The following is a 25,323-nucleotide window of genomic DNA, read 5'->3' as shown; positions in this document are numbered from 1 at the left end:
TAAAGTAAATGGTGTGATTTTAAGTTCTTAACAAGATGAAGACTTGCAATACTAACTGCAATGCTTCTTAATACTACTGAATCAACTGTGTGTGTATATAAAGCCTTTTGAGAAATCTGTGGCCTCTTATTAATTTCAATTTAGTACAGTAGCAACATTCATGTCTAGCTAATTTCTATTTCACAAGTGACTCCAAGTTTTGACTTCTCTCAAGAGTCATTTTATACATACTTTATAAGATATGTGCATATTTCAACTGGTGGAAATTTAGAGTTTTTTTAAGATGCCCATCTCTTTTCTTCTGCTCAAATACAATAGGAGTACATGAGTTTTGTTTGAGGGGCTAAAAACTTTGAATAATCCATCTCAAAACTCACAATAACTATCCAAAAACAATGTCCCCATTACTCTGCATAATCTACAGACCTCACTGTAACTTTCAACTGAATAAACCGTCACGATAAAAACTTTCCCACAAACAGTATCTGGATGTCTAGATATCACCGAGGGTGACAAAATGTACTTTTCTCTTCTTCTCAAACGTTTGCAGCATCTGACTGGTGGTTGATTGGAACAGATGCATGCAAGCCAACTGGCTGTTGGATAGCACTAACTTTAAAAGGACTGTTGACCGGATATAAAAATGCACAGAGCAAGGCAAAGAGTGATATTGATATGGACATTCAAGGGGGCAGATGTATGGGGGAGTGTTGGATTGGTATCACTGAAATAACTCTGTTGAAATGGCACCCCAGCAGCAAAGCAAATCAGTTTCAATTACAAACTAATCAAACCATGCTGGCATAATTTGATATCTGTACAAATCCTTGTCCTTTATTTAATCCAGCCACACTCTGCTGCCACAGACAGATATGATGCCGCTGGCAAAGAGCCTTGAATACGTTTGATTAATTCACTTAAAAACCACAGCGTAATCAGACTTCCTTACAGACAGTGCCTCCTGGCTTGATTTAGTCTGACCTTTCAGCTGAGAGTGTGGAGAGAGGAAGGTGGTCGGTTGATCCACCAGGAATGCAGGTTGGCTGATATATCTGAGCCACATACAGCCTGAGGGCAAACATCACCTATAAGTGGGGTTTATGTGCACGATCTCTCACCTCCATAGCACTTTGGACCTGAATAGGTGTAAAAAGCTTGTGTTAAACTTTCCTTAAAACTATTGCGCTAGACTCATTTTCCATGATCGACTTATTATACTGGATTTACCTCAAGGTTATGTATGGTGAACCCATAGAGGCATTACACGTAATATTGGCTATACCAATAACACAACTTGAAAGAAAGAAAGAACTAAAGAAAGAAAAAACTAAAGAAAGAAAGAACTAAAGAAAGAACTAAAGAAAGAAAGAAAGAAAGAAAGAAAGGAAAGAAAAGAAAGAGAGAAGATAGAAAGAAAAAGAAAGAGAGAAGATAGAAAGATAGTTCTCAGTTTGAAGAGCTCCAACTGCTGCAGACTGATAGAGGCACGCCAGGTTTCTGCTGAGGATCTGGGGTTCCTAGTGGCCACATTATCACCCTCCCTCAGGCACATTCCAACAGCCTCCACCCACCTGCCCAAAATAAACTGTACAGCCTTAACCCTTTCCTCTCCATCGAGGTCCCAACAAAACACTCAACATTGCACATGATTCAACTCAAGAGCACATGGAAGTTTGGAGGGAATTGTAGAGTTCCACAATGCCGCTTAAAATGAAATTGCTCCATTTTTGTGCCAACTTTTTTGTCTTCCTCAAAAGTAAAAACAGGTTCGACACTCGTTTTCAGTTCTCTCTGATCCTCAGGGAAAACGTAGACTTCCAGAGCTTAAAAACAGACCACTAAATGAAGTCAAATGATTTTATAGTTTAGCTCGACTGTGTTCTGCGATTTTTCAAAATAATTTCTTTTTTCCCCTTCTGCCTCCACTTCAGCTGTAAGATACTCTTACAGATACAGAATGTAAAACGACTACACATGCGTTATATATTTTGTTGTTATCTCAAATGTTTCCAACAATGTTAAACCAGGAGAAATCTATAATCTAATTCATGACGCAGTTCATATATTCGCTTGTCGCCTGCTAGAACTTACAGGAAAACAGATGATGACACGTCAGAGAGTGTGGAGGGAAGTCAGTGAACATGACTAAAACTAACGCGATTAAAACTCTAACACTTTACCTCATCCATGAACAGTTTCTGCCTGAGTCATATCACATATATTTCAATAGTCGCTGTTCAGCTACAGTGAATATTTAGGCTTTAAAAGGGTGTAAATAAGATCGTTTTAAATCAATGTGGGATCTTAGAGACCTTGATTAACCGAGCATAATTAGGAGAATGCTGCAACGCTGTTTTGCTGTGAAGCTCCAGAAATGACCCGTGGACTACGGAACTTCACCTGACTTTCAACGAGCATGAGAGCGAATAGATAATGAATGAATTTTCTTTTCTGGGTGAACTTATCCTTGAATCTTTAGCATGACATTTATAGGAATAGTTACAGGAGGTCCCTGGAGAAGCATCAGTTCTGTGTTTTGCACACTGATGACAAGCATCATTTCTCATGCCATCTTAAGACATAACCTCTGAAGTCTGTTTTAGCTCATGAAAGCTTGAAGGACACCGCACTGACCTTTATATAGCTCCGGTTATGGGTTTTTGTGTGATCAGGTGACAGGGGGTTTTCGATAAAGTTTTTCCGGCCTAATAATGGCCTCATGCTGAAGTTTCTGATAATGTTTCAGGCAGCTCATGGTGGCACATTTGCTTGCGTGCAGCCCTGGTAGGTTATGACATTTTGCTTGGGGCTTACATGCCTCACCGCTAACCACCATTACATTTATTACAATATAATTTCAACATTTTGCAGTTATTACCCATCTGATCGGGAAAGAAGAATGTGGAAGTTAGTACAGAAAATGCATCAAGAACTATTGTGTGAATTCAACTACCGTTTCTTTCTCACATGATGAGCAGAAACCACAAATGTTGGTTTCAGAAGAAAAAGAAGAAGCAGAAGAAAAACCCGCCAAGTATAAATTAGGCTGAAATCACTGAGTTCGATTTGCATGGGGTTAGAATTACCAGGGGACAGACTGTCTTCATCTTTGCAGGTCTGTCATTTTTGCTTTACACACTGCAGACACAGCACGTTCACAGAGGATTCTAATCACAGGCCAAAGCTGCAATTATTACTAATCACCGTAATCATCCAAGGTCAGAATTAGTCCTGTGTGAATAATGTGCTAGACTGAAACCCTGGATTCACAGTATTATAAACTCTCAGCAGTCATGAGGGTTGAGAACATATATGTGACCGTTGCTGCTCTGTTCCCTATATGATGTAAAAAAATGCAGAAGGTTTTAAGTGACTGTGGTTTGGCGAGTTTGACGTTGTATAGGCGTGACATATGTTTGAATCAACAATGGAGTGGGTCACACTATCTTAACAGTCAAGATACTGGCTGTCTCGATTATGTAACCGTCAGTGACTTACTGACATGTCATGATAAAAATGCACTGTATGTCCTACCTGACGTATCAAAATCCACAAACTGTTGAGAGTATCAATTCGCACAAAGCCTTACGGAGGGAGGGGTGGACTATTTAGAGAAGCAGAGTATAGGTTTTAGAGGAGTTTTTATTCCATACGCTCTGTAATTACAAGAAATAGGCCTGAAATTACAGAATCTGTGGTTGGGTTTAAAAGTGAAGCACATGCAGTCTGGATGAAGTTAATTTACCTCCAACATACTGAAGGTATTAATATAAATTTCTCAGAAAAACCAACAACTCCCAAACAAGTATTCTCTTCTAAAAGACAAGTTGCTGCTGATACAGTCAACCATGTTTTATCTTTTTTAAATATTACCATAGGCCATGAGTGTGTTTGCATTTCAACAGTGGCTGCCATTATGATGTATATGCTTTAAGCCTTAGTTTTCAGGTTTTTACACAAAAGCAGAGGCAAATTTCCAGGGTTTCTAGATCTAGTCTATTACACATTAGTATAATGTGTTAAATATAAACTATGTTTAAACCTATTAATTCTTGTTTTTTCAAACTATATCTTGTGAAAATGTAAGTGCTGACAATCCTTTTGATGCATATTCTTATTTGTAGAAACATTATTTTCTTTGGTATGTTCTTAAGCACTATGTTAGTTTATTATGTAGCAAATATGGCAGAAAATGCAAAGAAATTAAGTATAAAACAATAAGTAGTTCCGTTTTTATGTTGCCCCTGTTGTGAACAAGGAGTGGATTACACCTCGTTCCAGTCTCTCGACAGCAGCCCTCCATCCAAATTTAGCTGTTGACAGACCTAAATCTCTTCACGTAAACAGCCTGCCTTATTCCACTGGGGCCTCCCTCATAATATTCAGCCCACTAGCATGTTTACAGTAAACGCCAGCATGGTAAAGCTGTTAAATGCACCCTTACCCACCCCCCTCTCTTCCTGCTGCCCTCAGCTTCTCTTCCTCAGCTCGCAGTCCTATACAAGACAGGAAACTAGCTTTTTCTTCTGTCTTTTTTTTAACATTTAGGCCACATTAGTTTGCAAATGTCAAATCTCAGCAAGCACTATGCTGCTCTACAAAAATAAGTGATTGTTTAGACCCCAACCTTCAACAGATGTAGTCTGCCAGAATGTCAGGTGGCAAAGACAAACTTAAAAGCCTCAGCTTACGGTTTATCAACATTTGGCCCGTGGCTGGTGTGAATTTCCCACCCTGGTCGGATTACTTTATGCGCAGCGGATGTGATGGGTGTGACAGCCAGATGTGGCTCTGCAGTCAACATCTTACATTTAGATTTATGAGGATCCACAGCAGCTGACTTTAGGATACTTCAGCAATTTACTGATATATTTGAGGATCTTGACACGACTGAATCTCCAGTAGAAACATGTCATAGCCCCCATTTAGTCAATAAAGTCACAAAGACATCCTACCTGTCTGAACTGCTCCTCATAGGTCCATTCTCCATGGTCCTGCCCACCCAGATGGCTGTGTGTGGAGTGGGGAGGCAGGATGGCCACACGGGGCTCCTGGTCGACACTAGGACGGGCCTTCAGCAGCTGGGAGTGGGGGTGGAGTTGACGGTGAGGCAGCAGGAGGATGCCCTTCCCGGGAGCCACTGCTTCATGGCCTGTTGGCAGACCCTCCTCCGCCAGGTCGTCATCAAAGTCTTCTTCCATTTCGCCTTCAAAGTCTTCCTCGTCCCATTTCCGTTTGCTACAATGAACAACAGAATAGTGTTTGAAAAAGACGACCACTGTCACAGATTTTTAGGAAACTTAATCAAGAAATGCTGTACTTACATCTGCTCCTCCTCATCTGACCCCATCATGTCCTTGTAATGCTCCTCCCCCTCATCGTTGTCATCATCATCACCTTCGTCCTCGCCGCCGCTGCTGCGCTCTGACATCGGGCTGTCCGACACCCTCTGCAGCCCTGCTGCCACCGCACGCATGGCTGCCAGTGCTGCCATCTGGGCCTGCTCCGCCTCAGGGGCCGGGCTCCCCATGGGCTCATCTCCACCTGTGCGGATCTGAGTGTGTTGGGCAGCGGCTTGCTGCTGAAGCTGCTGCTCCATCAGCAGCTTGGCCCTCTGCTGCCTGTGCAGGTTCTCCATGACGGCCTGCAGCTTCATCTCCGGGGAAAGCGGCACAGCGTTCGGCTGCTTTCCTCCCCCTCCCTCCCCCACTGAAGGAGCACCAGTCGGGGGACGATGGTTGATCCTTCTGCCTGAGCAGAGCAATTGCCAACTGTGTCCGTTGTGAAGCTGCTAGCAGCTGGCTGGAGATTTAGAGGTTATGGTTATGTGCAAATGTGGGTCCTTGAGAAGAAGTGGAAGGAGGAGGAGGAGGAAGAGGAGGGGGGTCGGTCAAAGCTCTGAGACATGCAGTCAGTGGTCAACTGCAGTTGTGGAGACAGAGGCCTCTCTCTCCTGTCTCAATGGTTTTTCCTGCAGTTGGGAGGAAACCAAAGCTGGCAGCAGAGCTGAGTCGCACAGTGTTCAATGAGGCAGGAGCAGTGGGTGTGAAGGCGGGAGTACAGGAGTCTGCTGACAGACTACAAAGACCTGAGAGTGAGAAAAAAATAACAGTGTCAGACTGCTGCGTCCCGTCTGTCTGTCTGTTGGAGAGAGTTGTTGTCACAAAGCTCCAAAACAGTTGAACAACTTTCCCCACGGCATCAGATCTGAGATCTTCCAAGATTTTCAATCCATCAGCCTTTCACTAAAGTGGACATCTTTAACACTTCTGAAGACTAATTTTGTGTATGCTGAAATATATATAAATATATATTACTATTCAAGTATGCTGTCAAACTCTTTAACTCTAGAACTGCCATGGTCATCATTAATCGATTAATTGTTTAGTCTATAAAATGGCACTGCTTCAAGTAAATTATTATCAAAGTTGTTTGTGATCATTTTTCTTTTGATTGACTGATCAACTAATCTATACAGCTCTTCTTACCATAAAGAGTTCAAAAGATAAATAATCTTCATGGATGATGTTGCAAGAAAAAATCCTCCATATAATGTCAAGTGACTAAAGCTTTGTGAAAGAGAGCAGGAAATGACAGCAAAGTAGAAAGTTAAGAGAATGCCCTATTTAACACACAAAAATGCCCAATTCAGTCATGAATATACAGTCACATGTCTGGTGTGCAACGTGCAGGATATCTCACACAAACAGACTAGACAGGCTGCCCACACGGGACAAAATGTTTTAGCCTCAACAACAAGAGGAAGTGAAATCACAGGAAGAACCGTCACTTTCTTCACCTGGTTGGCTCAGAGCCAAGATGAGTTTCAGCCCACCAGCAGAAATGAGAGATGTCAGTCTTTACTGTCTCACTGTCTGTCTGTTAAAACACACAGAATTAATATTCAGAGGTATGACTGGTATGGTCTTCCCCTCTTTAAGTGTCTTACTGCAGGTTAGAGACACAGAGGGGAGTTTTTGTACAGCTTCTGTGGGTGGTAAAGCTTCTCCTACATACCTGTTCCCAAAAGTGCTGAGGTATGCACAGCCACACGCTTCAACATTATGGTATCTATGATGACTGTTCCCTATTGTACACTGTTATGACACAAAAGGGATGCCACCCTTACCAGAGAACTAAGCCAGAGTGAGAACAGTTTGTCCTGCCCACTTTCTGTTTACTCAGAACTCGTTTTAAATGTTAAGGAGGGTTCGGTGACGCTGCAGCTCAGATCAGCCAGGCAGAGATAAAGACCTGCACACACCAAGTCAGCAGCGTGTGGGGAAATAAATTTCAAGTGCAGGTGCTGCTGGACACGCTGAAGTGCGAGTCATGACGAGAGGCAGCAGTGACTGTATGCAACCACTCATTCAGCTACACTGACTAATACATGAACAGACCTCTGTAACCACCACCCGCCCTGGTCTCGTACTTTCTGAAACTTCAGGTTTTGCATTGTACTTTTATACTGACTGCTCTCTGAATGAAAGCATGAATGGTGTTCCCGAGTAACACTTATATTGTGTCCCTATTACAACCACCCTTTACACATATTTTGGTTTTATGTAATGTTTGGATTCAGAAGACTCCATGAAAAATGTCCTTTCTACCTTTGTTACCCCTATCACATGTCTTTCTTGTATTTTACAGAAACCCATCTAAACATCTTGTCTCTTGAACCGATAGCTGATATTTTCATCTGATATTTGCCAAATTTAGAAGTGCTGAAGTACAAATACTTTGTTACTGTACTTGAGTAGATTTTTCAGGTAAATGCGCTGTACTTTACTCCATTTTAACATAAATATCTGTACTTTCTCTTCCTTACATTTTCAAAACAGGCTCGTTACTTTAGTTTTAATGCATTTGAATTATCGATTATTGTTATTTTGTGTCATTGCACGCCGCCTTGCCGACATCACAGGGGCCGACTTCAACCAGTGAATATCACGCATGGCAGACATAGTAAGTCGAAACAAAACTTGTTTGAAACAAGGTTTGATATGATATACTATATTTGATCAGCAGCTCCTCTGGGCACAATGAAGATGAAGACTAGCTGCAACTACATACATTCAGGAATGCTAACCTGTCTAAAATGTGGCCACCACAGTAATCCTTCCCCCACAGTATACCTCGTCATTACAACGAGGACCTAACCAGAGGGGATCATTTATCCTAGGGAGGGTTGTTTTTCTCTCCAGCGTTCAGCGAATGTGGCTTTGAGAAAATCATACCAGCATTTCATGGGTGTAGTGGCGTAATTAGGGTGGAGGCATGCTATGAACAAAACAGAAGCATAAACATGAGATATATGTCGAGTCCATGGTCTCTCCAAAAGGCTGGGGAGTGAAATTAAGTTGTGCTTCCATTCAAAGGAAAATTGATTGTTTTCCAGATCTTCTGTTTACGCAGTCATGAATACATGATGAGAGGAGAGACAACACCCACAGACATACTGGTTTTCACTGTTACTCTACGACTCAGCAATGACACGTGTTTCTCAATCAGACAGACAAGAGGAGATCCAAATGGAAGCCCAGAAAAAAATTGTGTAGGCCTAAATCTGTGAGATCAGAATCCGCTTTTTTGGCTTAATATGTTCATGTACATCAAATGTGACACTAGTGTTAAGTTGTTTTCTTTGTACTAACACAGAGAACAATTTACAGAAAGATAAAAACAGACATACAGCTACAACAGCCCAGTCGCCACTATAAAACATTGGTGGTTACAGTTGTCTTCCTGCAAACTATTGACAGATTCACATTTGTATGTGTCATACTTAGCATATTGACATTTCTACAATACGTGTCATATCATGTTCAAATGACATGTTTATGACATTACTTTTGCATCGGACGGTGTTGGGAGTTAAGCGTTCAAACGCAGTTCGAGGCTGCGTTTGAACATTTCTGAGTGCGAAAAAACACTAGACATATTTCAGTAGACTTGGGGACAATTTCTAGCTGTGTTTGTTTTGAGACAAAACTGATGTTTTTTAACAAAAAGTTGGGACATCTCCTGCTGTGTTTGTTGTGACCAGAACAGGTATTTTCAGCAAAAACATGACCCTTTTGTAAATCTAACCAAGTTTTTTGTGTGGCTAAACATAAATAATAATAACATTTCAACATGTCCTTGGTTTGAGTTAAAAACAAGGGCAACAAACAACAGCGTACAAGGTCTATACCTGTCTAATGTGTTTGAGCCATGTCTGAGTCAAGCGCTTCAATAAGAGCAGCTCAGATTAACACAATATCAGTAATTTCCAAATGAGTAAGGAACTGTGTCACAGGTGACACATCAGACATATTGCAGTTCCTCATAGAATAATTTACATGACATTAGCTGTTGTCCGTCTTACACAATACATGTATTTTAAGGTTGTTTATTATGGTAAAAACAAAAAATGTAATATTGCTATTATAACATGATTCCCAATAAGTGGAAATGATCATTTTTGCATAGGGATTTTCATTTTCAACAAACATAAGTATTAAAATCTGACATTTGTTGAGGTCTGTCCCAACATTTTTTTTACATTTCGAGAAAAGGTTTGTGGGCCAGGAGGCATCTCTGCAGCACCACAGTACTTCATTATAAAGCTGCTCGGTTACACATTTCACACTGCTCAAAAGATTGCAGCAACTACTACGTATTCAATTTTTTCATGTTGCGATTTCAATAATATTTTGATAAACTCTTCAGCCCTTAATAATTTGCAGGAAAGATTTTAAAAAGCTGTGTAACTTCTCATAAAATGCAAGAATTGGCACATTTTGTCTCTCTCTAATACAGAGGAGTGAAATGAACTGGCTGAGCCATGATAGTGAGTTTGAAGAAAAACAAGTAGACAAATGCCCTCAGGTCCAACCAAAACACCCACCCATCAGCAGTCAGCATTTAAAGCTGACACCCTTTACTGGTCTAATACCACAGCAACAAATGCACTTTAAATGCAAAAAGTTTTGCCACCGCAGCAAATTGCCTACAAAGGTGTGAAATAAAATGCAACGCGGCGACAAAATGTTATACAACAGAGCTATATCAAGCAACGGTCAAGAATGAACCACAGCCAGCACAGGAAAGAGTATTTCAGTCACGCTATACAATGGCTGTATGTTAGAGAAAATGTTGCGCAAGGAAATAAGAGCTGTGAAACTTGTGTTTCTTCAGCGGGTGAAGGAAGTGACAACTGACGGAGCAGATGCAGCGAGGCAGCCGACAGATATTTAATATTGATTCATTACATATAGAGGCACAACTGAACGCCTGCAGTTGTCAGAAGGAGAGCAGCACCAGTACAAAGTGGAAACCTAACAGGATCTGTTCTGACTGAGAAGACTTGTTTCTCTTCTACTTAACTTGGAGCAGAGAGACACCAAGAACTACTGGTGGCACCTCTTTAGGATCCATGTATTTTGCATTAAATGAGTTAGGCAAATCCACTTCAGAGCAGCCCATACATATTTGTATGTGCACACTATAATATCTACAATACCCATTACACAACATGTCAAAGAGCCAGACACTTTGAACCCGTGTGCAAATAAGCACAACATCATGTGTTCACTCCATGTTGGAGCCAGAAATAATACTGCCTCCTACGCAGCCTCACTCCTGTGTGTCATATATGTAATTTCAAAGACAGAAGTGATTACAAAAACGCTGTTGACTCTTCCTGTGCGGAGGGAAGCAGAAGTGGTCGCTTTGTTTCATGCCACTGTTCATCACAGGCATCATGATTTCCGACATGCTAGATGGTGAAAATTACATTGCGCCACTACACGTTCTCCTTGCTTCCCTAAATGAGGAGGCAGGTTTTAATGATAACAAAGCCTGTAATATATAGCAGCAGTGATTGTCGAGAATACATGGAAACACAGAACTAGATGTTTGTACAATGGAAAAAGAAGAAAGGTCTAATGTTTTCAACACGTGTGCATGTAGCTGCCTGAAAGGAAGGAGAATCAGCTAGGTGCCAAACAAAAACCTAGCACTGATACATGGGTCTATTTGTCTACAGTCATAGAAAACTGATGAGTGTGCAGGTATAACTCCAACAAAAACACAAGTTTAAGCCAAGAGACTTCGCTCACCACGCTCACATCAATGTGTAATGTAATCTTTTGTTACAACACATTTCATAAACTGGTATGGAAAAAAGTATTGTTCAGGAACCAGTATGCGTATCTAAAATGTTTGAACCATCAAGACACCTTCAAATGACCCCCTCATGCTTATTCTTGATAAAAACAAGCAACAGGTTGACAAAGGCATTCCACATCTGTGCACTCTGGCGTCCACGCTAATTCTTAATCTTCTGGCACAACCAGCTGGTGTTGTGTAACAGCACATGAATTGCCTTCTTCCAGCTATTTTAATCAAAATGGCACCTTAATTTGTTTGATTTTTAAACACTAACACCCACTGACTGCCTAAAGATGGTGGATTTAACGCCAAACTGGCAGGTTAATGTTTGTATCAAAGTAGTACTATAATGAGAAAAAAAGACGCTGAGAGTCTCTAACACGTTTTTGTGAAACGTTTTGTCCTCTGCCGTCTGTGTCAGAGTTTGACACAATCAAACAACAAGGGGTTTCACATGCAGGACTTTTTTTTTATTTAGGCTTCAATTTACTAAAATATTTTTGCTTCAAATTTTGTATTAAACAGCACATCTTTTTATCTCTATAGAATGTCCTGAAATGAAGACATATGTGACATATAAAAAAGCCATTGAGTTAAAAAGTTAATTTCAGACACTATGTACAGTCATAGATACAGGATAAAAACAGCATTATAGGAGGCTAGTAAAGCAACACTAACCCTTTTTCGGGTTGTGCAAACAGGCTAGAGGTTGTCTTTGGTATCTCATTCTCACACATTATGAATAACCAGACCTTGACTAGGGAGATAAGGCATTCAATATCTAAACTATAGCTGAGTTTCAGTGGTCCAGGGATGAATCCCCTTAAAAAACCCGGTTGAATCTCTTTTATAATGTGGCCTACAAGGGAAATCACCACTGTACTTTACATTATCAACCCCCTTGGGAGGGTAACCTGCTATTCTATGGAAATCCTCCTTTGTTCAAAAACTGTGTCATATCTGATGAATTCTGAGAGTAAGGGAACTAACATGTTTCATGGCCCGTCTGTAGTACGTCTCATTCCAGCCAAACTCATTTACACCAACAGTGTTGCTTCATGGTTTTTGCCCCATCAACTCTGTGACATTTACCACGTCTGGGATAAAGGCCATTTGCAAGCTGAGGAAATACGTTGCAGACTAATGGAGGATTTCCTGCACAATTTTATTTTCAGTTCTTTATGAAAGCTTTCTAAATGCACTAGTTTGCCTCCACATCAAAAACAACTATTTGTCATCTTGTGCTTACCAAAAACCAAAGTACAAATGTAAATCCTGTTGTGATTTGGTGAGTGATTCATTGTTGATTAAGATGTTAATAGTTGTTTAGTGGTAACTGATTAATGATCAGTTGTTAGAATAGTAAAGAAACCAGAAAATACTCATATTTAAGAAGCAGGAAAAGGAAAAGTTTGACTGCGTTTTCTTTAAAAAATTACTCAGACTGAACTAAGTTAATTAATTAAATACATCTCCTTTCTGATTGCAGTTAACAGCTCCACCTCAACACTGCCATTTTGTCCGTTTGCTGTCCAACTCGTTTTCTCTCTCGCACATAAATTTCATTCCTACATTCATTTTGAAGCTTAAATTTGCATTTTATGACAGGGTAGAAAAATAACTCGACCTGGGAGAAACCAAACCAAGCGTGCACGCCGTCTTTAAGCGATACCATCATGAGATGTAGAACTGATCACGTGATAGAAAGCTTTATACATGGAAGATTATGTGACAACACTTTGTCCTTGATTTCCCCATAAGAAATACCATAAAACAAACATAAATGCAAAAGACAATCCCTCAAAATGCATAGCTGACCCTTCAAGACCCTTAGGCCTCATTTAAAACCTTAATTGGCTAAAGGAAGGCCGGAAATGATGAGAGCTAATGGGTTAATCCTCTTTTCTGTTTTTTTAAACCCACATTTGAGAGGTGGAAGATTGCAAGGTCTGAGCAAACAGGGCAGAGTGATAAGGAGGAGAGCTAAGGGTCTAATTCCAATGAGATAAAGAGACCAACGCTGCCTCACATACATGCATATAGGCACACACATATACACATATACACACATATATATATGTATATATATATATATTTATGTATATGTGTATATATATATATATATATATATATATATATATATATGTATATATATATATATATATATATGTATATATATATATATATATATATATATATATATATATATATATATATATATATATATATATATATATATATATATATATATATATATACACACACACGAATGGCTGCTCATATTAACGAAACCTGCAAAATGGAGTCTGGAAAGTCTGGAAGTTTTCCAATACCGCAATGAATGTGAAGGAATTACTGCACATGTTTTTTTAGCATTTTTGTTACAAACTTGCAGTAAGAGTTCCTGAAGTTCTCATAATGCAACACACACAAAAACCAGGGTCTTTCATCGATAAGTAGTTTCATCTGCCAACCTCTGTGCAGATAGATATCTTGCATTTCATTTCAGTTTTCACTTAGCGTACTGAAAGAAATCATCTTGATTTTTGCCTGATAAAGCAGTGTGGTTAAAGATGAAATTGCTGAGGTCTTTTGCGAGACTTCAAAACTAACTTCTGTCTGTTCTGCTAGACTGGAAAAGCAGAGAGTACCAGATTCTGAAAGCAGTAGTGATCAATTATGATCTTCCATCTCTGGCGCTCTGCGCGGCTGTTCCTGCTCTTTACTTCCTGACAATCCCATGTAAATCAGTGGGGGTGGCACCATAATGCTCACCCTGGATATCATGTTGATGCAGTTTGATTTCTTGAGGTGGCACAAGATGTACTGTACTTTCTTTATCAAATTAGAAATCACGTTCACGCTCATGGTACACTGGCTTTGAATAAAAGACTCCAACCTGACTCTAGTCAGATGATTTTTATCAAAACCAGCCGTGGAGTGCAGTTTACGTGTAGTTTGAAGTGTCAGGAATTATTTTATTATCTCTCAGCACAGTTGTTATGTGCACTGTGCACATACTGCTCTGTTAGTGGTGAAACAGGCTTTGTACTGACGCTATCAACACAAATGTTCCTGGACAAATAAGACACCTCCTGTCTGGTATCAGACCGTTCTATCTCAAGACAGCTTTTATCAGTCCATCTTTGTTTCTTTGATATTGATATGACTTTGGAACTTTCCAATCCTCCTGACACGTGAATATATTATATGACATTAGACATTTGTGAAAGTATCATGCCTATCAAAGAATAAAATTCTGCCATTAATATTTGTGGAACTTAACAGCAAAAATGTGTTGCAGTGTTCTCCTAAATGAGCTAGGTAGATGAGGACTCTTTTTTTATAGCCAAAATCTTCACTGTAGCTTGCTAAGCTAAAAGCATTAGCACTAACCCTGTATGAAGTGGGTGCATTAGATCAACCTAACAGGTGTAAATAACATCTGTTCACATTCACTTGGTATCACTGTGCTTTTGGGGACTTGAATCACCCAGGACCACCTCTATTGGGCCATTTTCATTTCAGTCATTGAGTCTCCTCCCTGTAGCTAAATCACAATATAGCCAAGTGTAATATCCACAGAAGCTGATAAACACAAAAGTGCATTTCAATAAAGGTATTCGAGAGCACATTTTTTCTTGTTTTGCATAAAAGCAAACAAATGTCGCATCATCATCATTTTAATAGTTTCTTAGAAAATGAAAATGGCAACGCAAAAATGATCATTCCCACACATCCCCACTTGTGAATCATATTGCAATATATGTCAAAATAATCGTATCATAATTTTTTATTCTCTTGCGCATCCTTAGTTTAATGCCGTGCTGTGCAAAAACATCATGTTTGTGGTGGCAACAGAAAAGATCTCATTTAACATCCTGGTGTTTGACAGGAAATGTCCTTTATCTTAAACCTAAATGTTTATTTTAAAGATGTAAATAGAAACGCAAAAACATGAATAAAAAGCCTTCCCAGTTTTGGGGAAAATAAATAAATATTGGGTTGATACAGACTAGTCACAACAGTAGTATTACATTTCATATGAAAACGAGATACAATAAGATTTGCATCATAAATTGTGTGTGATAATTAATTTCATTTTATTTTGATGCAACATTTTTTTTCAAAGTCAGTTTTTCATTTAGCTTATCATTGAACAGATACTTTTACATTGAGTGTTTTCAAATAAGTCTGATTTATGACATTAACTAGTTAGCAGTTAATATGACAGAAGTTAAAGAGTAACTGTGACGGGAATAGCCAAACAGTAGCCATTCATGTTCCTTTCTACATAAAAAAAAGCATAATAAAGAAGTCGGTCAGTGGTGCTGGTCTTGATTATGCGTCCCTCTCTCACATTCCTTGCAGTATTACCTCGCAAAGGCAATAACACAGGCTCCATTGAGCCTCATTGCACCAACAACAAGATCATTGAGGAAGTGTCGCGCTGGCTCGTCACGCACTTTCCACTGACCTCTTCCAGTGAGCCGAGGCAACACAGCGAGCCAAATCTGATTAGCCCCAGCTATGCCATAAATTAAGTGGGCATATAGCAAAAATAATCCAGTGATCCACTTTTCAGCAGTGAAAGCTGTGGCTATCTATCAAGCAACAGGAGTCAGCTGTTCAGGCGAGAGAGGCTCAGAGTGATCGGAACTGATATTACAGCAAGAATGATCTGAAGTTCGATCTAATAAATAAAAAAATCTGGAGTTAAGTGTTGCTTTTCTCTTGTAAATGGATGACAGAAAGAAAAGTAAAAAGACCTGACTCTGTGCTTGTAAATTCAAATGTAATGTAGATATTCGGCTCAATTACAAGTATGGTAAAACTTTATCATAGCCATAATAAATAAATGTTAAAAAAGTATTAATGATAGTAATAAATTAATTGTTTATTGCAAAGTTGCAACTAATGTTTATGAACTTTTATAATTGCCTAATACATATTTCATTGTTAATTAAAAGTAACTGTTAATTAACATCTAATAACTATGCATTTACAATTGGTTAATGATGGTTTATATAAGTCGATGGATGTTGGCAGAAGACTCCAGCTATGAGTGACCCAGGTCACAAAATATCAGTATTAACCTAAAAGACCCACCTTCTTTAGTCTTTGTTCTTGAATAAAAAGGGTCAAATGCTACAAGTGGAACAAAATATTCCTACGTGGGTTAAAAAGAGTGTTTTCTATATGTTAGACACGTGCTATTTAAAGACAGGACAGCCCACAGGGAAACACACAGAAAACATCTGAACGTAGCTATATATGAAAGCATTTCCTCCAACCATGAAAGAGTCATCAGATGAATAGTTAAAATGAAAAAAAAAATAGGATCTGCTGATTCAGCAGAAGTGTGGATATTGACCTCCCCATGTTACAACCTCACCTATAGCTTTAAATGAAGACTGTATGAGAGCAGACATAAATCCCATGTGATTTCAGCTCTAGTGGAAAAACACAGACCATTCTTATTCACAGGGAGCAAACACTCTGAAAAATCTGCATTCTGTTCATGCAGAAATCAGACAACTAAAGCTTTTGTACTTGTACTGATATCCATAGTTTCCTTTAAAAGTGTTGTCAGTTTTGCCAGGAAACCATGTGAGGATTGTGTAGGGGGGAAACAACTCTAGTACCTCTACAACTCAGATTGCTGCAGAGACGACCCACATAGTCAAATTCCTCACATGTGTTAACCGACTTTGCCATAAAAACTCTCAGGGTTTCAGGCGTCGGGCTGCATGTTGCTGCTCGCAGCGTTCGATGCACCGCTGCTGTAACTCTAGACTGACGGTATGATGATAGCTCCTCTAGTGTGGGAGAGGTGGGGTAGGGGGTTTGCATTTTCACTGAATGGCATGAACGTCCCAAACTGGATTAACGTGTTGGTTTATATGGTGACTGTGCAGTCACGTCATGGCATTGTGATCTTTAACAATCAAGTCTTTTGTCTGCGGAGAGGCGAATGGAAATCTTAGATAAAGAGCTCTGTGCATTGTCCAGGAGGGGCATCCAGAACAAAAATTGTCACTTCTGTGCTAAATGTGGGTTACAGTTTCATGTGCCTGCGCTTGGCCTAATGAAAACTGGCAGCTACACCCGCTCCCAAGGGATGTGTATCTTTTGGCAGGGATCCAATTAAATTAGCTTTTGATTGCTTGGGCAGGCTGCCAGCACTTGCAGACGCCAACATGAAATACAAATGCTTCAGGTTTGACAGACATGTCAGCATGTTGCAGCTGTGTGTGCTGGTATCCGGGCAGATATGTACCAGGATAGATCACGCTGACACTGACCCAAGTGTCGACTACTGCCTGAATACACAAAGCCTGCGACTGTCCTGGCAGCTCGGTGCAGGAACTGCAGGGTATCCCAAAAGCTCTCAGACCTCTCCTTAGCCGGCTCTGCCTGCGTCACCGTCAGCCCTGCTGGGATTCCCCCATGGCTCCGGCCCAGGCAGTGAAGTAACTTGTGAGTTTTTTTTCCTGCAGTTTTTGGCAGCATAACAGAGTCAAAGCCCCACGTGCTGCACAGGCCCTTCAGAATTGTAGCTTTTGGCACAGGAACAGCTGAAAGCCAGCCAAGCCACGCTGCTTCCAACTTCTTTAATGGCAGGAAAGCTTGTGGTGCACAGACAGAGCTCACATTCACTCTGATACAATTAACGCTAATATTTACAGGTGGGTTACTACTGAAACATTTGCGTGTCACAAGCCCACGCCTTTATGCCTTAAAGGGTAATGCCGTGACCACATTTAAAGCTGCCCTTACGACCTTGTAAAGGATTATAGTTTGATAACAAGAAAACAGACGTCAGACCTGTTTGTCTTGTCTCTACATGTTTGTCTGTCATTAATTCACTGCCACTAACCAGTTTACTGGCCATTTTCCAGTGACTGCCACTTACTCAGCACCAATGCTCGGAGGCAAACATGCCATCGGCATACTGCACTTACTTCTTCCAAATGTTCTTTAAATAACCCCAGGCTGAGATCAGACAGGAAGTCAACATCTGAATGACACGGCCCACTTTGCATATCAGTGTGTGCAATTAACAAACTTAAACACACTGAATTTTGAATCTACAAAGGACAGATGTAACTTGGACTCTACATGGGATGAACATAGCTAACACACTGGCCTTTGTGTGAACCGGAGTTGGTTTCAGTACAGATCTCACCAAGCACTTGAGGCCAGGCGGACTCTTTCACACTGCAAGAGAAGGAAACACACTCCTGGGAACCAAGAGCACACTACGTCAACGCTATGACAAGACACACAGGGATGTTAGCAGACAGGAAGAAGCAAACGTCTGTCAGCTATGACAAGCCCCATTTTCAATGAATTTTCTGCTGACCAACCGTTTTAGCACTGCATTACCTTTCTATATATGTAATCTTTTTGATTGCATTAACTGATTTTATTACAGTACTTCCTTAGGTTTCTGTCTGGTAATGTGTCGACTGTGCAGACATTTTTCTTGATGCAATTTGTGTATCTTTATAGTAACATAGTCACTGTGACATAAGGTAATTATTGGTGCCTGTAATAAGAATAATTTCCATCAGCTACAACAGCCTAATAACTTCATGAACCTGCATTACATAACTAATGCAGCTTGCAAGCCTGAACGGATGCAGTAATCAAGCTATATCATCATAGTTTGATCAATCCTACAGGATCAATCTGATTCTGACATATCTCCAGGTTTAAGGTCTACCATTTATTCAACACCTTTCTGTGATGTGAAATTGTATCTACCAAAATACAACATAAGCGCCACTTCTTCAAATCAAAAGCAACAACAAAAGTCTTTCTATAAACCTGCTTTTATAACAAGCTGTGTAACTAACATACATTACTTATAAGCGCCAGCCGACATTATGCAAAAACAAGCAAAGGCCTTTTAAGACCTGAACTTGATCGCTGGCCATACGTTCCTAATCCTAAATCTATGTTTAAATAAACTTACAGCTTTCAATTCGACAAGGTGGAAACATCTCCAAGACAAACACATTTACATCAGCCCAGAACAATGAAGTTCTCTACTGAAACCAGACTTTCTGTTCTCAGAACGTATATGTTTAAGGTCATTAAGACAAAGTGCTATACAAGGCTTTAAAACCAAACTAGCTTCCTGTGCCTGTTCTTCCCCACCCCCGCTACTTGGTGAGAAACTATAACACCAACCACAAACCATGTCAGTTTTGGTTGTGGCTGTGAGGTTTGTCAGCTTGACACAACCAGCCAGTATCTCCTGAAAAATACAGAAGGAAGGCTTCCTGAGCTCTTTTTGAAACCACTTGGGATAAAAAGTTTGCTGCCCCCTTTAATGTCCACTGATGTCATACACTGCCTGTTATGTACAGCAGATTTTTCACCACCCGGCTGTGGCACTTAAGGCCGCTCATTGTTTTTATATAGCTCCCCTGACATGTTGGATTTGACTTGATCTCAGCAGACGCTGACAGACTCTTTTATCCACTGACTCCACCTTTGTTTTGCACTTCCACAGAAATACCAAGCAATTTATGCAATATCACCTGCGGGAAGCTAACACAGCCCGAGGACTTCGTTCAAATAATATAATGTAGATGTTAATCAGGCAATTGGTGGTTTGAGAGAAGAGATTCAAACTCAACAATATCATTGAGCTAATACAATCTTTTCCGTAACTGATTAAACAAGCTGTTCTCAGAGGAAAATAAGGTCCCCAGAAAACAGTTTGAAGCTAGAAATGTGGCAAGGTCCGCCAAACATAAACAAGCACAACTGCATGATACTTTGCTGTACTTTAAGATCAGTGTGTCTATTCAATTTAGTCAGTCATGAAAACAAATAGAGAAGCCTCAATTAGTTTGTGCAGACAGAAAAAAAATAGCCATCAGCTTTCTCCTCTGATTAAAAATTCTTCCCCAATACTACACAGTGCTCCTTTAAAATTAGATAGATATGAGCCTGAGTTGATCCTTTACAGTTACTTTCTGCATCTTTAAGTGCATGTTTGCAGTTTATACATGTCTCACATACTAAAACATCACTCCCACTCCCCTTTTTTGGTGTCAATTACAGATCAGCCTATTCAGCACTTTTTCCGATTACCAGTGACTTTTCTGTCCAATTGGCAAATAAAATAAAAATTTAATATGTGTTACTTTGGCTGTGATGCAACATCCTCTCACACAACGAACCATCCACACTGCATCGCAATTATTGACCTATAAACACTGAAAGATGTGAATCTGAAAAGTAACTAGTACCCAAATGTATCACATAAATGTATTGGAGGGGAAGCATAGAGAAGCAAAAAAAAAAAAAGAAAAGAAAAGAAAAAGAAAATACTCAATTAGAGTACCTCTAAATTATATCTGAGAGCAGTACTTGAGTAAGCTGTATTTGGGTTCATCCCCCTAACTGGTTTTTGACACCTTGATTTCTGATGATTGGTTTCAGTATCAGCCCTGAAAAAGCCATATCAGTCGACCCCTGGTATTAATATGAATAGCAAAAAAGGCCTAAAAGCAGCCTCATCTTATTGTCTCTTCTTTGACCAAAAACACTGCATTTTGTCTGGTCAAAGTGACAGGATGTACTGTCACCTTGTAAAGGACAGTTAACTTAAATAAATAATAAAAAAAAAAAAACTGGATTGGAAATTGACGTATCCACCCCCCACCGCAACTCGAACATCGTCTTAATTAGCTATTTGGCCCACAAGTCTTCCACAACACACACACGAGCAGTGGGTTTATCCGACACTGACCTAGAGCTAAATAATCAGCTTGTAATATTAGCTAAAAGGGCTAGCCAAGTTAGCATTATGGCTTTACGACAAGCACATCAAATCAAGTTTACGATCGTTACTCGAATGTTAGCTAGCGGCTAATAAAGTTTCAGTTACACGAGTTTGTGTGTGTGTGAGTGTTTTTTTTTTTGTTGTTTTTTTTTTTTTTAAGCTTACAGGAAAACATAAAAACACGACCTCTGCTAGCTTGTGACATACACACATATGTTTTAATTCTTTATATTCGGTTAAACGTCGGTGTAAAAATCAAACAGCTATTACAAGAAACAGCGCCGTTACACCCAACGAACGTTAAATGACGTTTGCTGGCTGACATATGGCAGGTGAGTACATCGGCCACCTTAGCAATACACTATTGATCCCGCGATGTGATAACGTTATATCTATATATATATATATATACAAAAAAAAAACTACCACAAAATAGCTGCCTCCTGTGAGTGACAAGTAAACCAGAAGCAGCGGAAAAAGAAGGAAGCCACACACAGACACACACACAGAGAATATGATGTATAAGTCAGTTATAAAGGCGAACGAGAAGTAAAGATATATTTGAACTTACCACATCGGCTTCCGTTCCGTTTTTACACTCTTTGGAACCGGAAGAAACATTCCTGCTTTCCCCGTCTGTGAGCGCAGTGAGTCTCCCTCTTCGCTTTTACGCACGGAGAGAAAAGCACCAGAAAGAGGAAGAGGAGATGTGGCTCGTGTGCTTACCGGCTACGATTAAAGCGGTTTCACGTGACGGCATGATATCCGCGCAGTCGGCTTTTGCGTGCGGTTGTGTTGTCAGAGTTTTCTGAGAGCCCCGCAACGTTCACACAGACCGACAGACGCACGGAGGGAGAGAGAGAGATAGAGGCGTGGAGAGACTCTCCGGTCTGCACAGTCAGATCATTGGTTGACAAACAGTAATCAGATGCAAATTCCTAACCTCTGAATCAGCAGGGGCCAGCCCCCCATACACCCCCCCACCCCCACCTACCCTCCCTCCCTCCCTCCAGAGCAGGGGATGTCGGTAAATGCGAGGGTGCGCGTCGTCGAGTGGGGCAAGAAAAGAAAAAGAAGAAAGAAATTGGTGGAGATGCACTCAAAGATGATGCATCCGCCCATATATGTGCACTTTACCTCTCTGCACACACATGTTCGAGCAGTGTGTCTGAGGAACTGCACTTTCCCAACCAGCGTGTCACTACATACATCTCACCGATGAATCATATTTCTCGAGCATAAATTCCAAATATTGAGTAACTATCACTGAGGCACGGGCAGATATTTTTGCACAACTATCCGAGCTACCGTCGTGTTCAAAAGTTTTCCCTTCCCTTGTAAAGAGCATTTCCTGTACATCAAGGCAGTTTCAAGTTGTTGTCATTTCCACAGCTGTCGTTTTGCTGTGATGGAATGAGAGGAACACACAAACAACACTTTGCCACAGAAAATGTGAGCAAATCTGCTTGCACAAAAATATACAGAGAGTATTTTCTGATATTTGGTTAAACATCTCTTGGCCATTTTAACCTAAATAAGGGGCTTTTGATGGCCATCCACAAGCCTCTGGTTGTCCTCCGGCTGAATTTTTAACCACTCCTCTTGATTTTCAGATTTTCAGAAGACCTATAATAGATTGATTGTCCAACCAAACTTCATCAGTGTTTCATGTGACGATGTAGTTTGTGTTCCCCTCATTTCATCACAAAAAAATGAGAGCTTTAGGAATCGTTGGAAGTCCTCTAAAAGTGTACGTCAACTTTTCACCAAGACTGACCAAGACCAAAGCATAAATGTTCAATCGAGACAATTATGTGCAGATTAAATGATGAAGAAACTTTGTGAGGTGCAGCCCTGGGAATGGCTGGGAATGTTTTCCACTTGTGGGTCTGTTGTGTGTGTGTGTGTGTGTGTGTGTGTGTGTGTGTGTGTGTCACCATGGCAAAATGTGGTGCTGGGCACACCTATTGTATGGTGAGCCTCCACAAAAGTGGTTTTGAGTACTTTGCCAGGTGTTTATGTCCATCTGATTTTGTCAGCACAATAACAAGATGAAGTCATGAAACTTCACAGGTGTGTACGCGTTTAAAGATAGACGTGGTCCGACCAACGAGCACACTAATTCAAGCATCTGCTCAGCCTTGTGCAAATGGTGAGTAAGGTGAAGTTTCGTTGCACACAAAACAATTCAGGAGCAACAACAGTAGTAGATGGGAACTTGTTTTAAAACATGGAAAAAAAAGAAAAAGGATCCCACTTTAATCTAAAAACAAGTTTTTTACACCTTTGACCTGTGGTCGAGCTTGTGCTTGCACTTCAGATATGGTGCTCACTAACACTCTTGGCTTACAGTGAAAATTTCAGCTTAAAAAAGGGTGTAAATAACATATTCTCAAGTCATCGTGGGATCTTCCAGCTTCTGGAGACTTGGATTTTACTGGGCGAGCTGTATGGAGACATTTCAAACATTCATGTTTTTTTTCCTAAAAGAGTCTCCATCTACTTCAGTTTATGAGAATGCTGCAACACTGTTTTGCTGTGAAGCTCCAGAAAGGATTTGTGGACTATAACATTTCATCTGACTTTTAGTCGGCATGAGGTTGAGTAGATAATGTATAAATGTTTGTCTTTTATGGATGAAATGATCCTTTATGGTAATTATGAGGAAATAACCACAGAGTACTCAAGGGTCTACACGGGAACGTGTTGACAGGCGGTGCAGCTGGTGTGACCCCATCATAAGTGTCTATTTTGTGTATTTTTTTTTCTCGTAAGAAATACTTTCCTACAAGTTCGTATTTGTTTTAAATGCATTTTTACAAAGTAAATTACGGCATTTGTCATGGAACTTATTGTGTTATTGTGTGTTGTCTTTACATTTCCTTTCATTGTTGATTTTTGTTGACGGTCCCTTGAAGGAGAGCCATAATCAATACTGTGGTTGGTGTGAAAACTGCATAAAACAGGCTTGAAAGTGAAGCAGCTGGTGTGATATAACCATGACTTATGTGTTCATTGAATTTTTCATATATGTAGTATATTTATTAAACTACAGTCATTAAGATAATAAAGCTCTGCACAAACATGATGAAAATATGAAGGTGGTGAAGGGGTTTATTTGGTTGAAGGGAACTTACCCAAACTCACACTGAGCAGCTTTTTACTTCCAGAACACATGTGGAGTGAATGAATGACTAAGACTGAGATAAATCAATTAAGCACAGGATACTAAACTGTTACTGCTCTTATTAGACATGGAGTTGGAGACTTAACCTTAAATAACACCATAGGATATAGAAAGTCTGTCAGTACCACTGTCCGGTTTTGATGTTTTATCGAAATAAACTAAAATCAAAAGCTGAAAAAAACCCCGTCATATTTCACCCTCAGAGAATCCAACGTCACTCAAAACAATACAATTTAGTTTCTAGTTTAATTGAGGTAAACCTGTGTTTAGGAGACACACGGTGAAACACAAGGACTAATTATACATTTCAGAGTGGAAACATGATAAACCACAGCGCAAACAAAGGACTAGTCTGCTCACATAGACCAAACTCTGTGGTAAAAACAGCACATTTTTGAAAAAGAAAACTGTGATTTAAAGGAAGCCATTCTGTCACAGTTAAATATACTGCAGTCTTTCGTGTCCTCATCCCACAATTGTTGACAGCTTCTCAAAGACACTGGCCATGTCATCCATTTCCCAAAATGTTTTTACACTTTTAAAGTCCTGTGAGTGCTGCTGGTTGGTAGCTGGTCGCAGCTGTTAACTAAAATAAAGAGCTTGAGATATTTAAAACGGCAAAACGATCCTCTGGCTGCATCATCAGATGTAACAGGATCCAGAGAGAAGAGTGAAGTACGCTGACACAGAGAGATATAAAATTAAAATCAAACATGCTGTCCCTCTGTGGTGATGACAACTATAATTTCACACTCGGTATCAGAATAATCAAACACCGATGATGCATTTCAGCTCAAACCAGGCTTTGCCAGGGTGCGGTCAACATGGGAAATTACTAGTTTTATACCCACAATGATGTGAGCATCGAACAACAAGGAAAAAAGAGCTGATAAAAACAGCCCATGAGGATGCAACAAAACACGAACGAGCTAAAGATAAAGCTTTAGCCACTTCAGGTTAATATTAACAGGATTTGTGCTACCTGATGTTCTTTTCCCAAAGATAGGACACTTTGACAAACAAGTGCTCACAGGTATTCTCAGTGTGACTTTATATTCACTACAGTTTGAATATCCCTGTTTTTTATGTAAATAAGTTAATGTAGATTCAAAGTATCCTGCCTTTTCTAAATGTTTTTTCTCATCTTAGATACAGGAGTTCATTATTTATTTGAATA

General features: G+C 40.0%; 1 protein-coding gene across 2 annotated transcripts in view; it reads right to left on the bottom strand.

Annotated features, from left to right (window-relative positions):
* Positions 1–21,855, bottom strand: part of arid3a (AT-rich interactive domain 3A) — a 49,959-nt gene extending 28,104 nt beyond the window's left edge. The window contains exons 1-3 of one of the 2 annotated variants that reach the window (XM_030433096.1): positions 21,531–21,855; positions 5,325–6,088; positions 4,956–5,238 (exon numbers count right to left, since the gene is read on the bottom strand). In XM_030433096.1, coding sequence (XP_030288956.1) covers positions 4,956–5,238; positions 5,325–5,656 — 615 coding nt within the window. In that variant the 5' untranslated portion in view covers positions 5,657–6,088; positions 21,531–21,855. The remainder of the gene's footprint in view (positions 1–4,955; positions 5,239–5,324; positions 6,089–21,530) is intronic. The other variant, XM_030433097.1, reaches the window with a different exon arrangement.
* Positions 21,856–25,323: the final 3,468 nt, after the last annotated feature.

Source organism: Sparus aurata, chromosome 11 (assembly GCF_900880675.1).
Source record: "Sparus aurata chromosome 11, fSpaAur1.1, whole genome shotgun sequence".
NCBI classification, from domain to species: domain Eukaryota; kingdom Metazoa; phylum Chordata; class Actinopteri; order Spariformes; family Sparidae; genus Sparus; species Sparus aurata.
The sequence above is the reverse complement of the archived record's forward strand: the minus strand, read 5'-3'. Positions and strand labels throughout refer to the sequence as shown.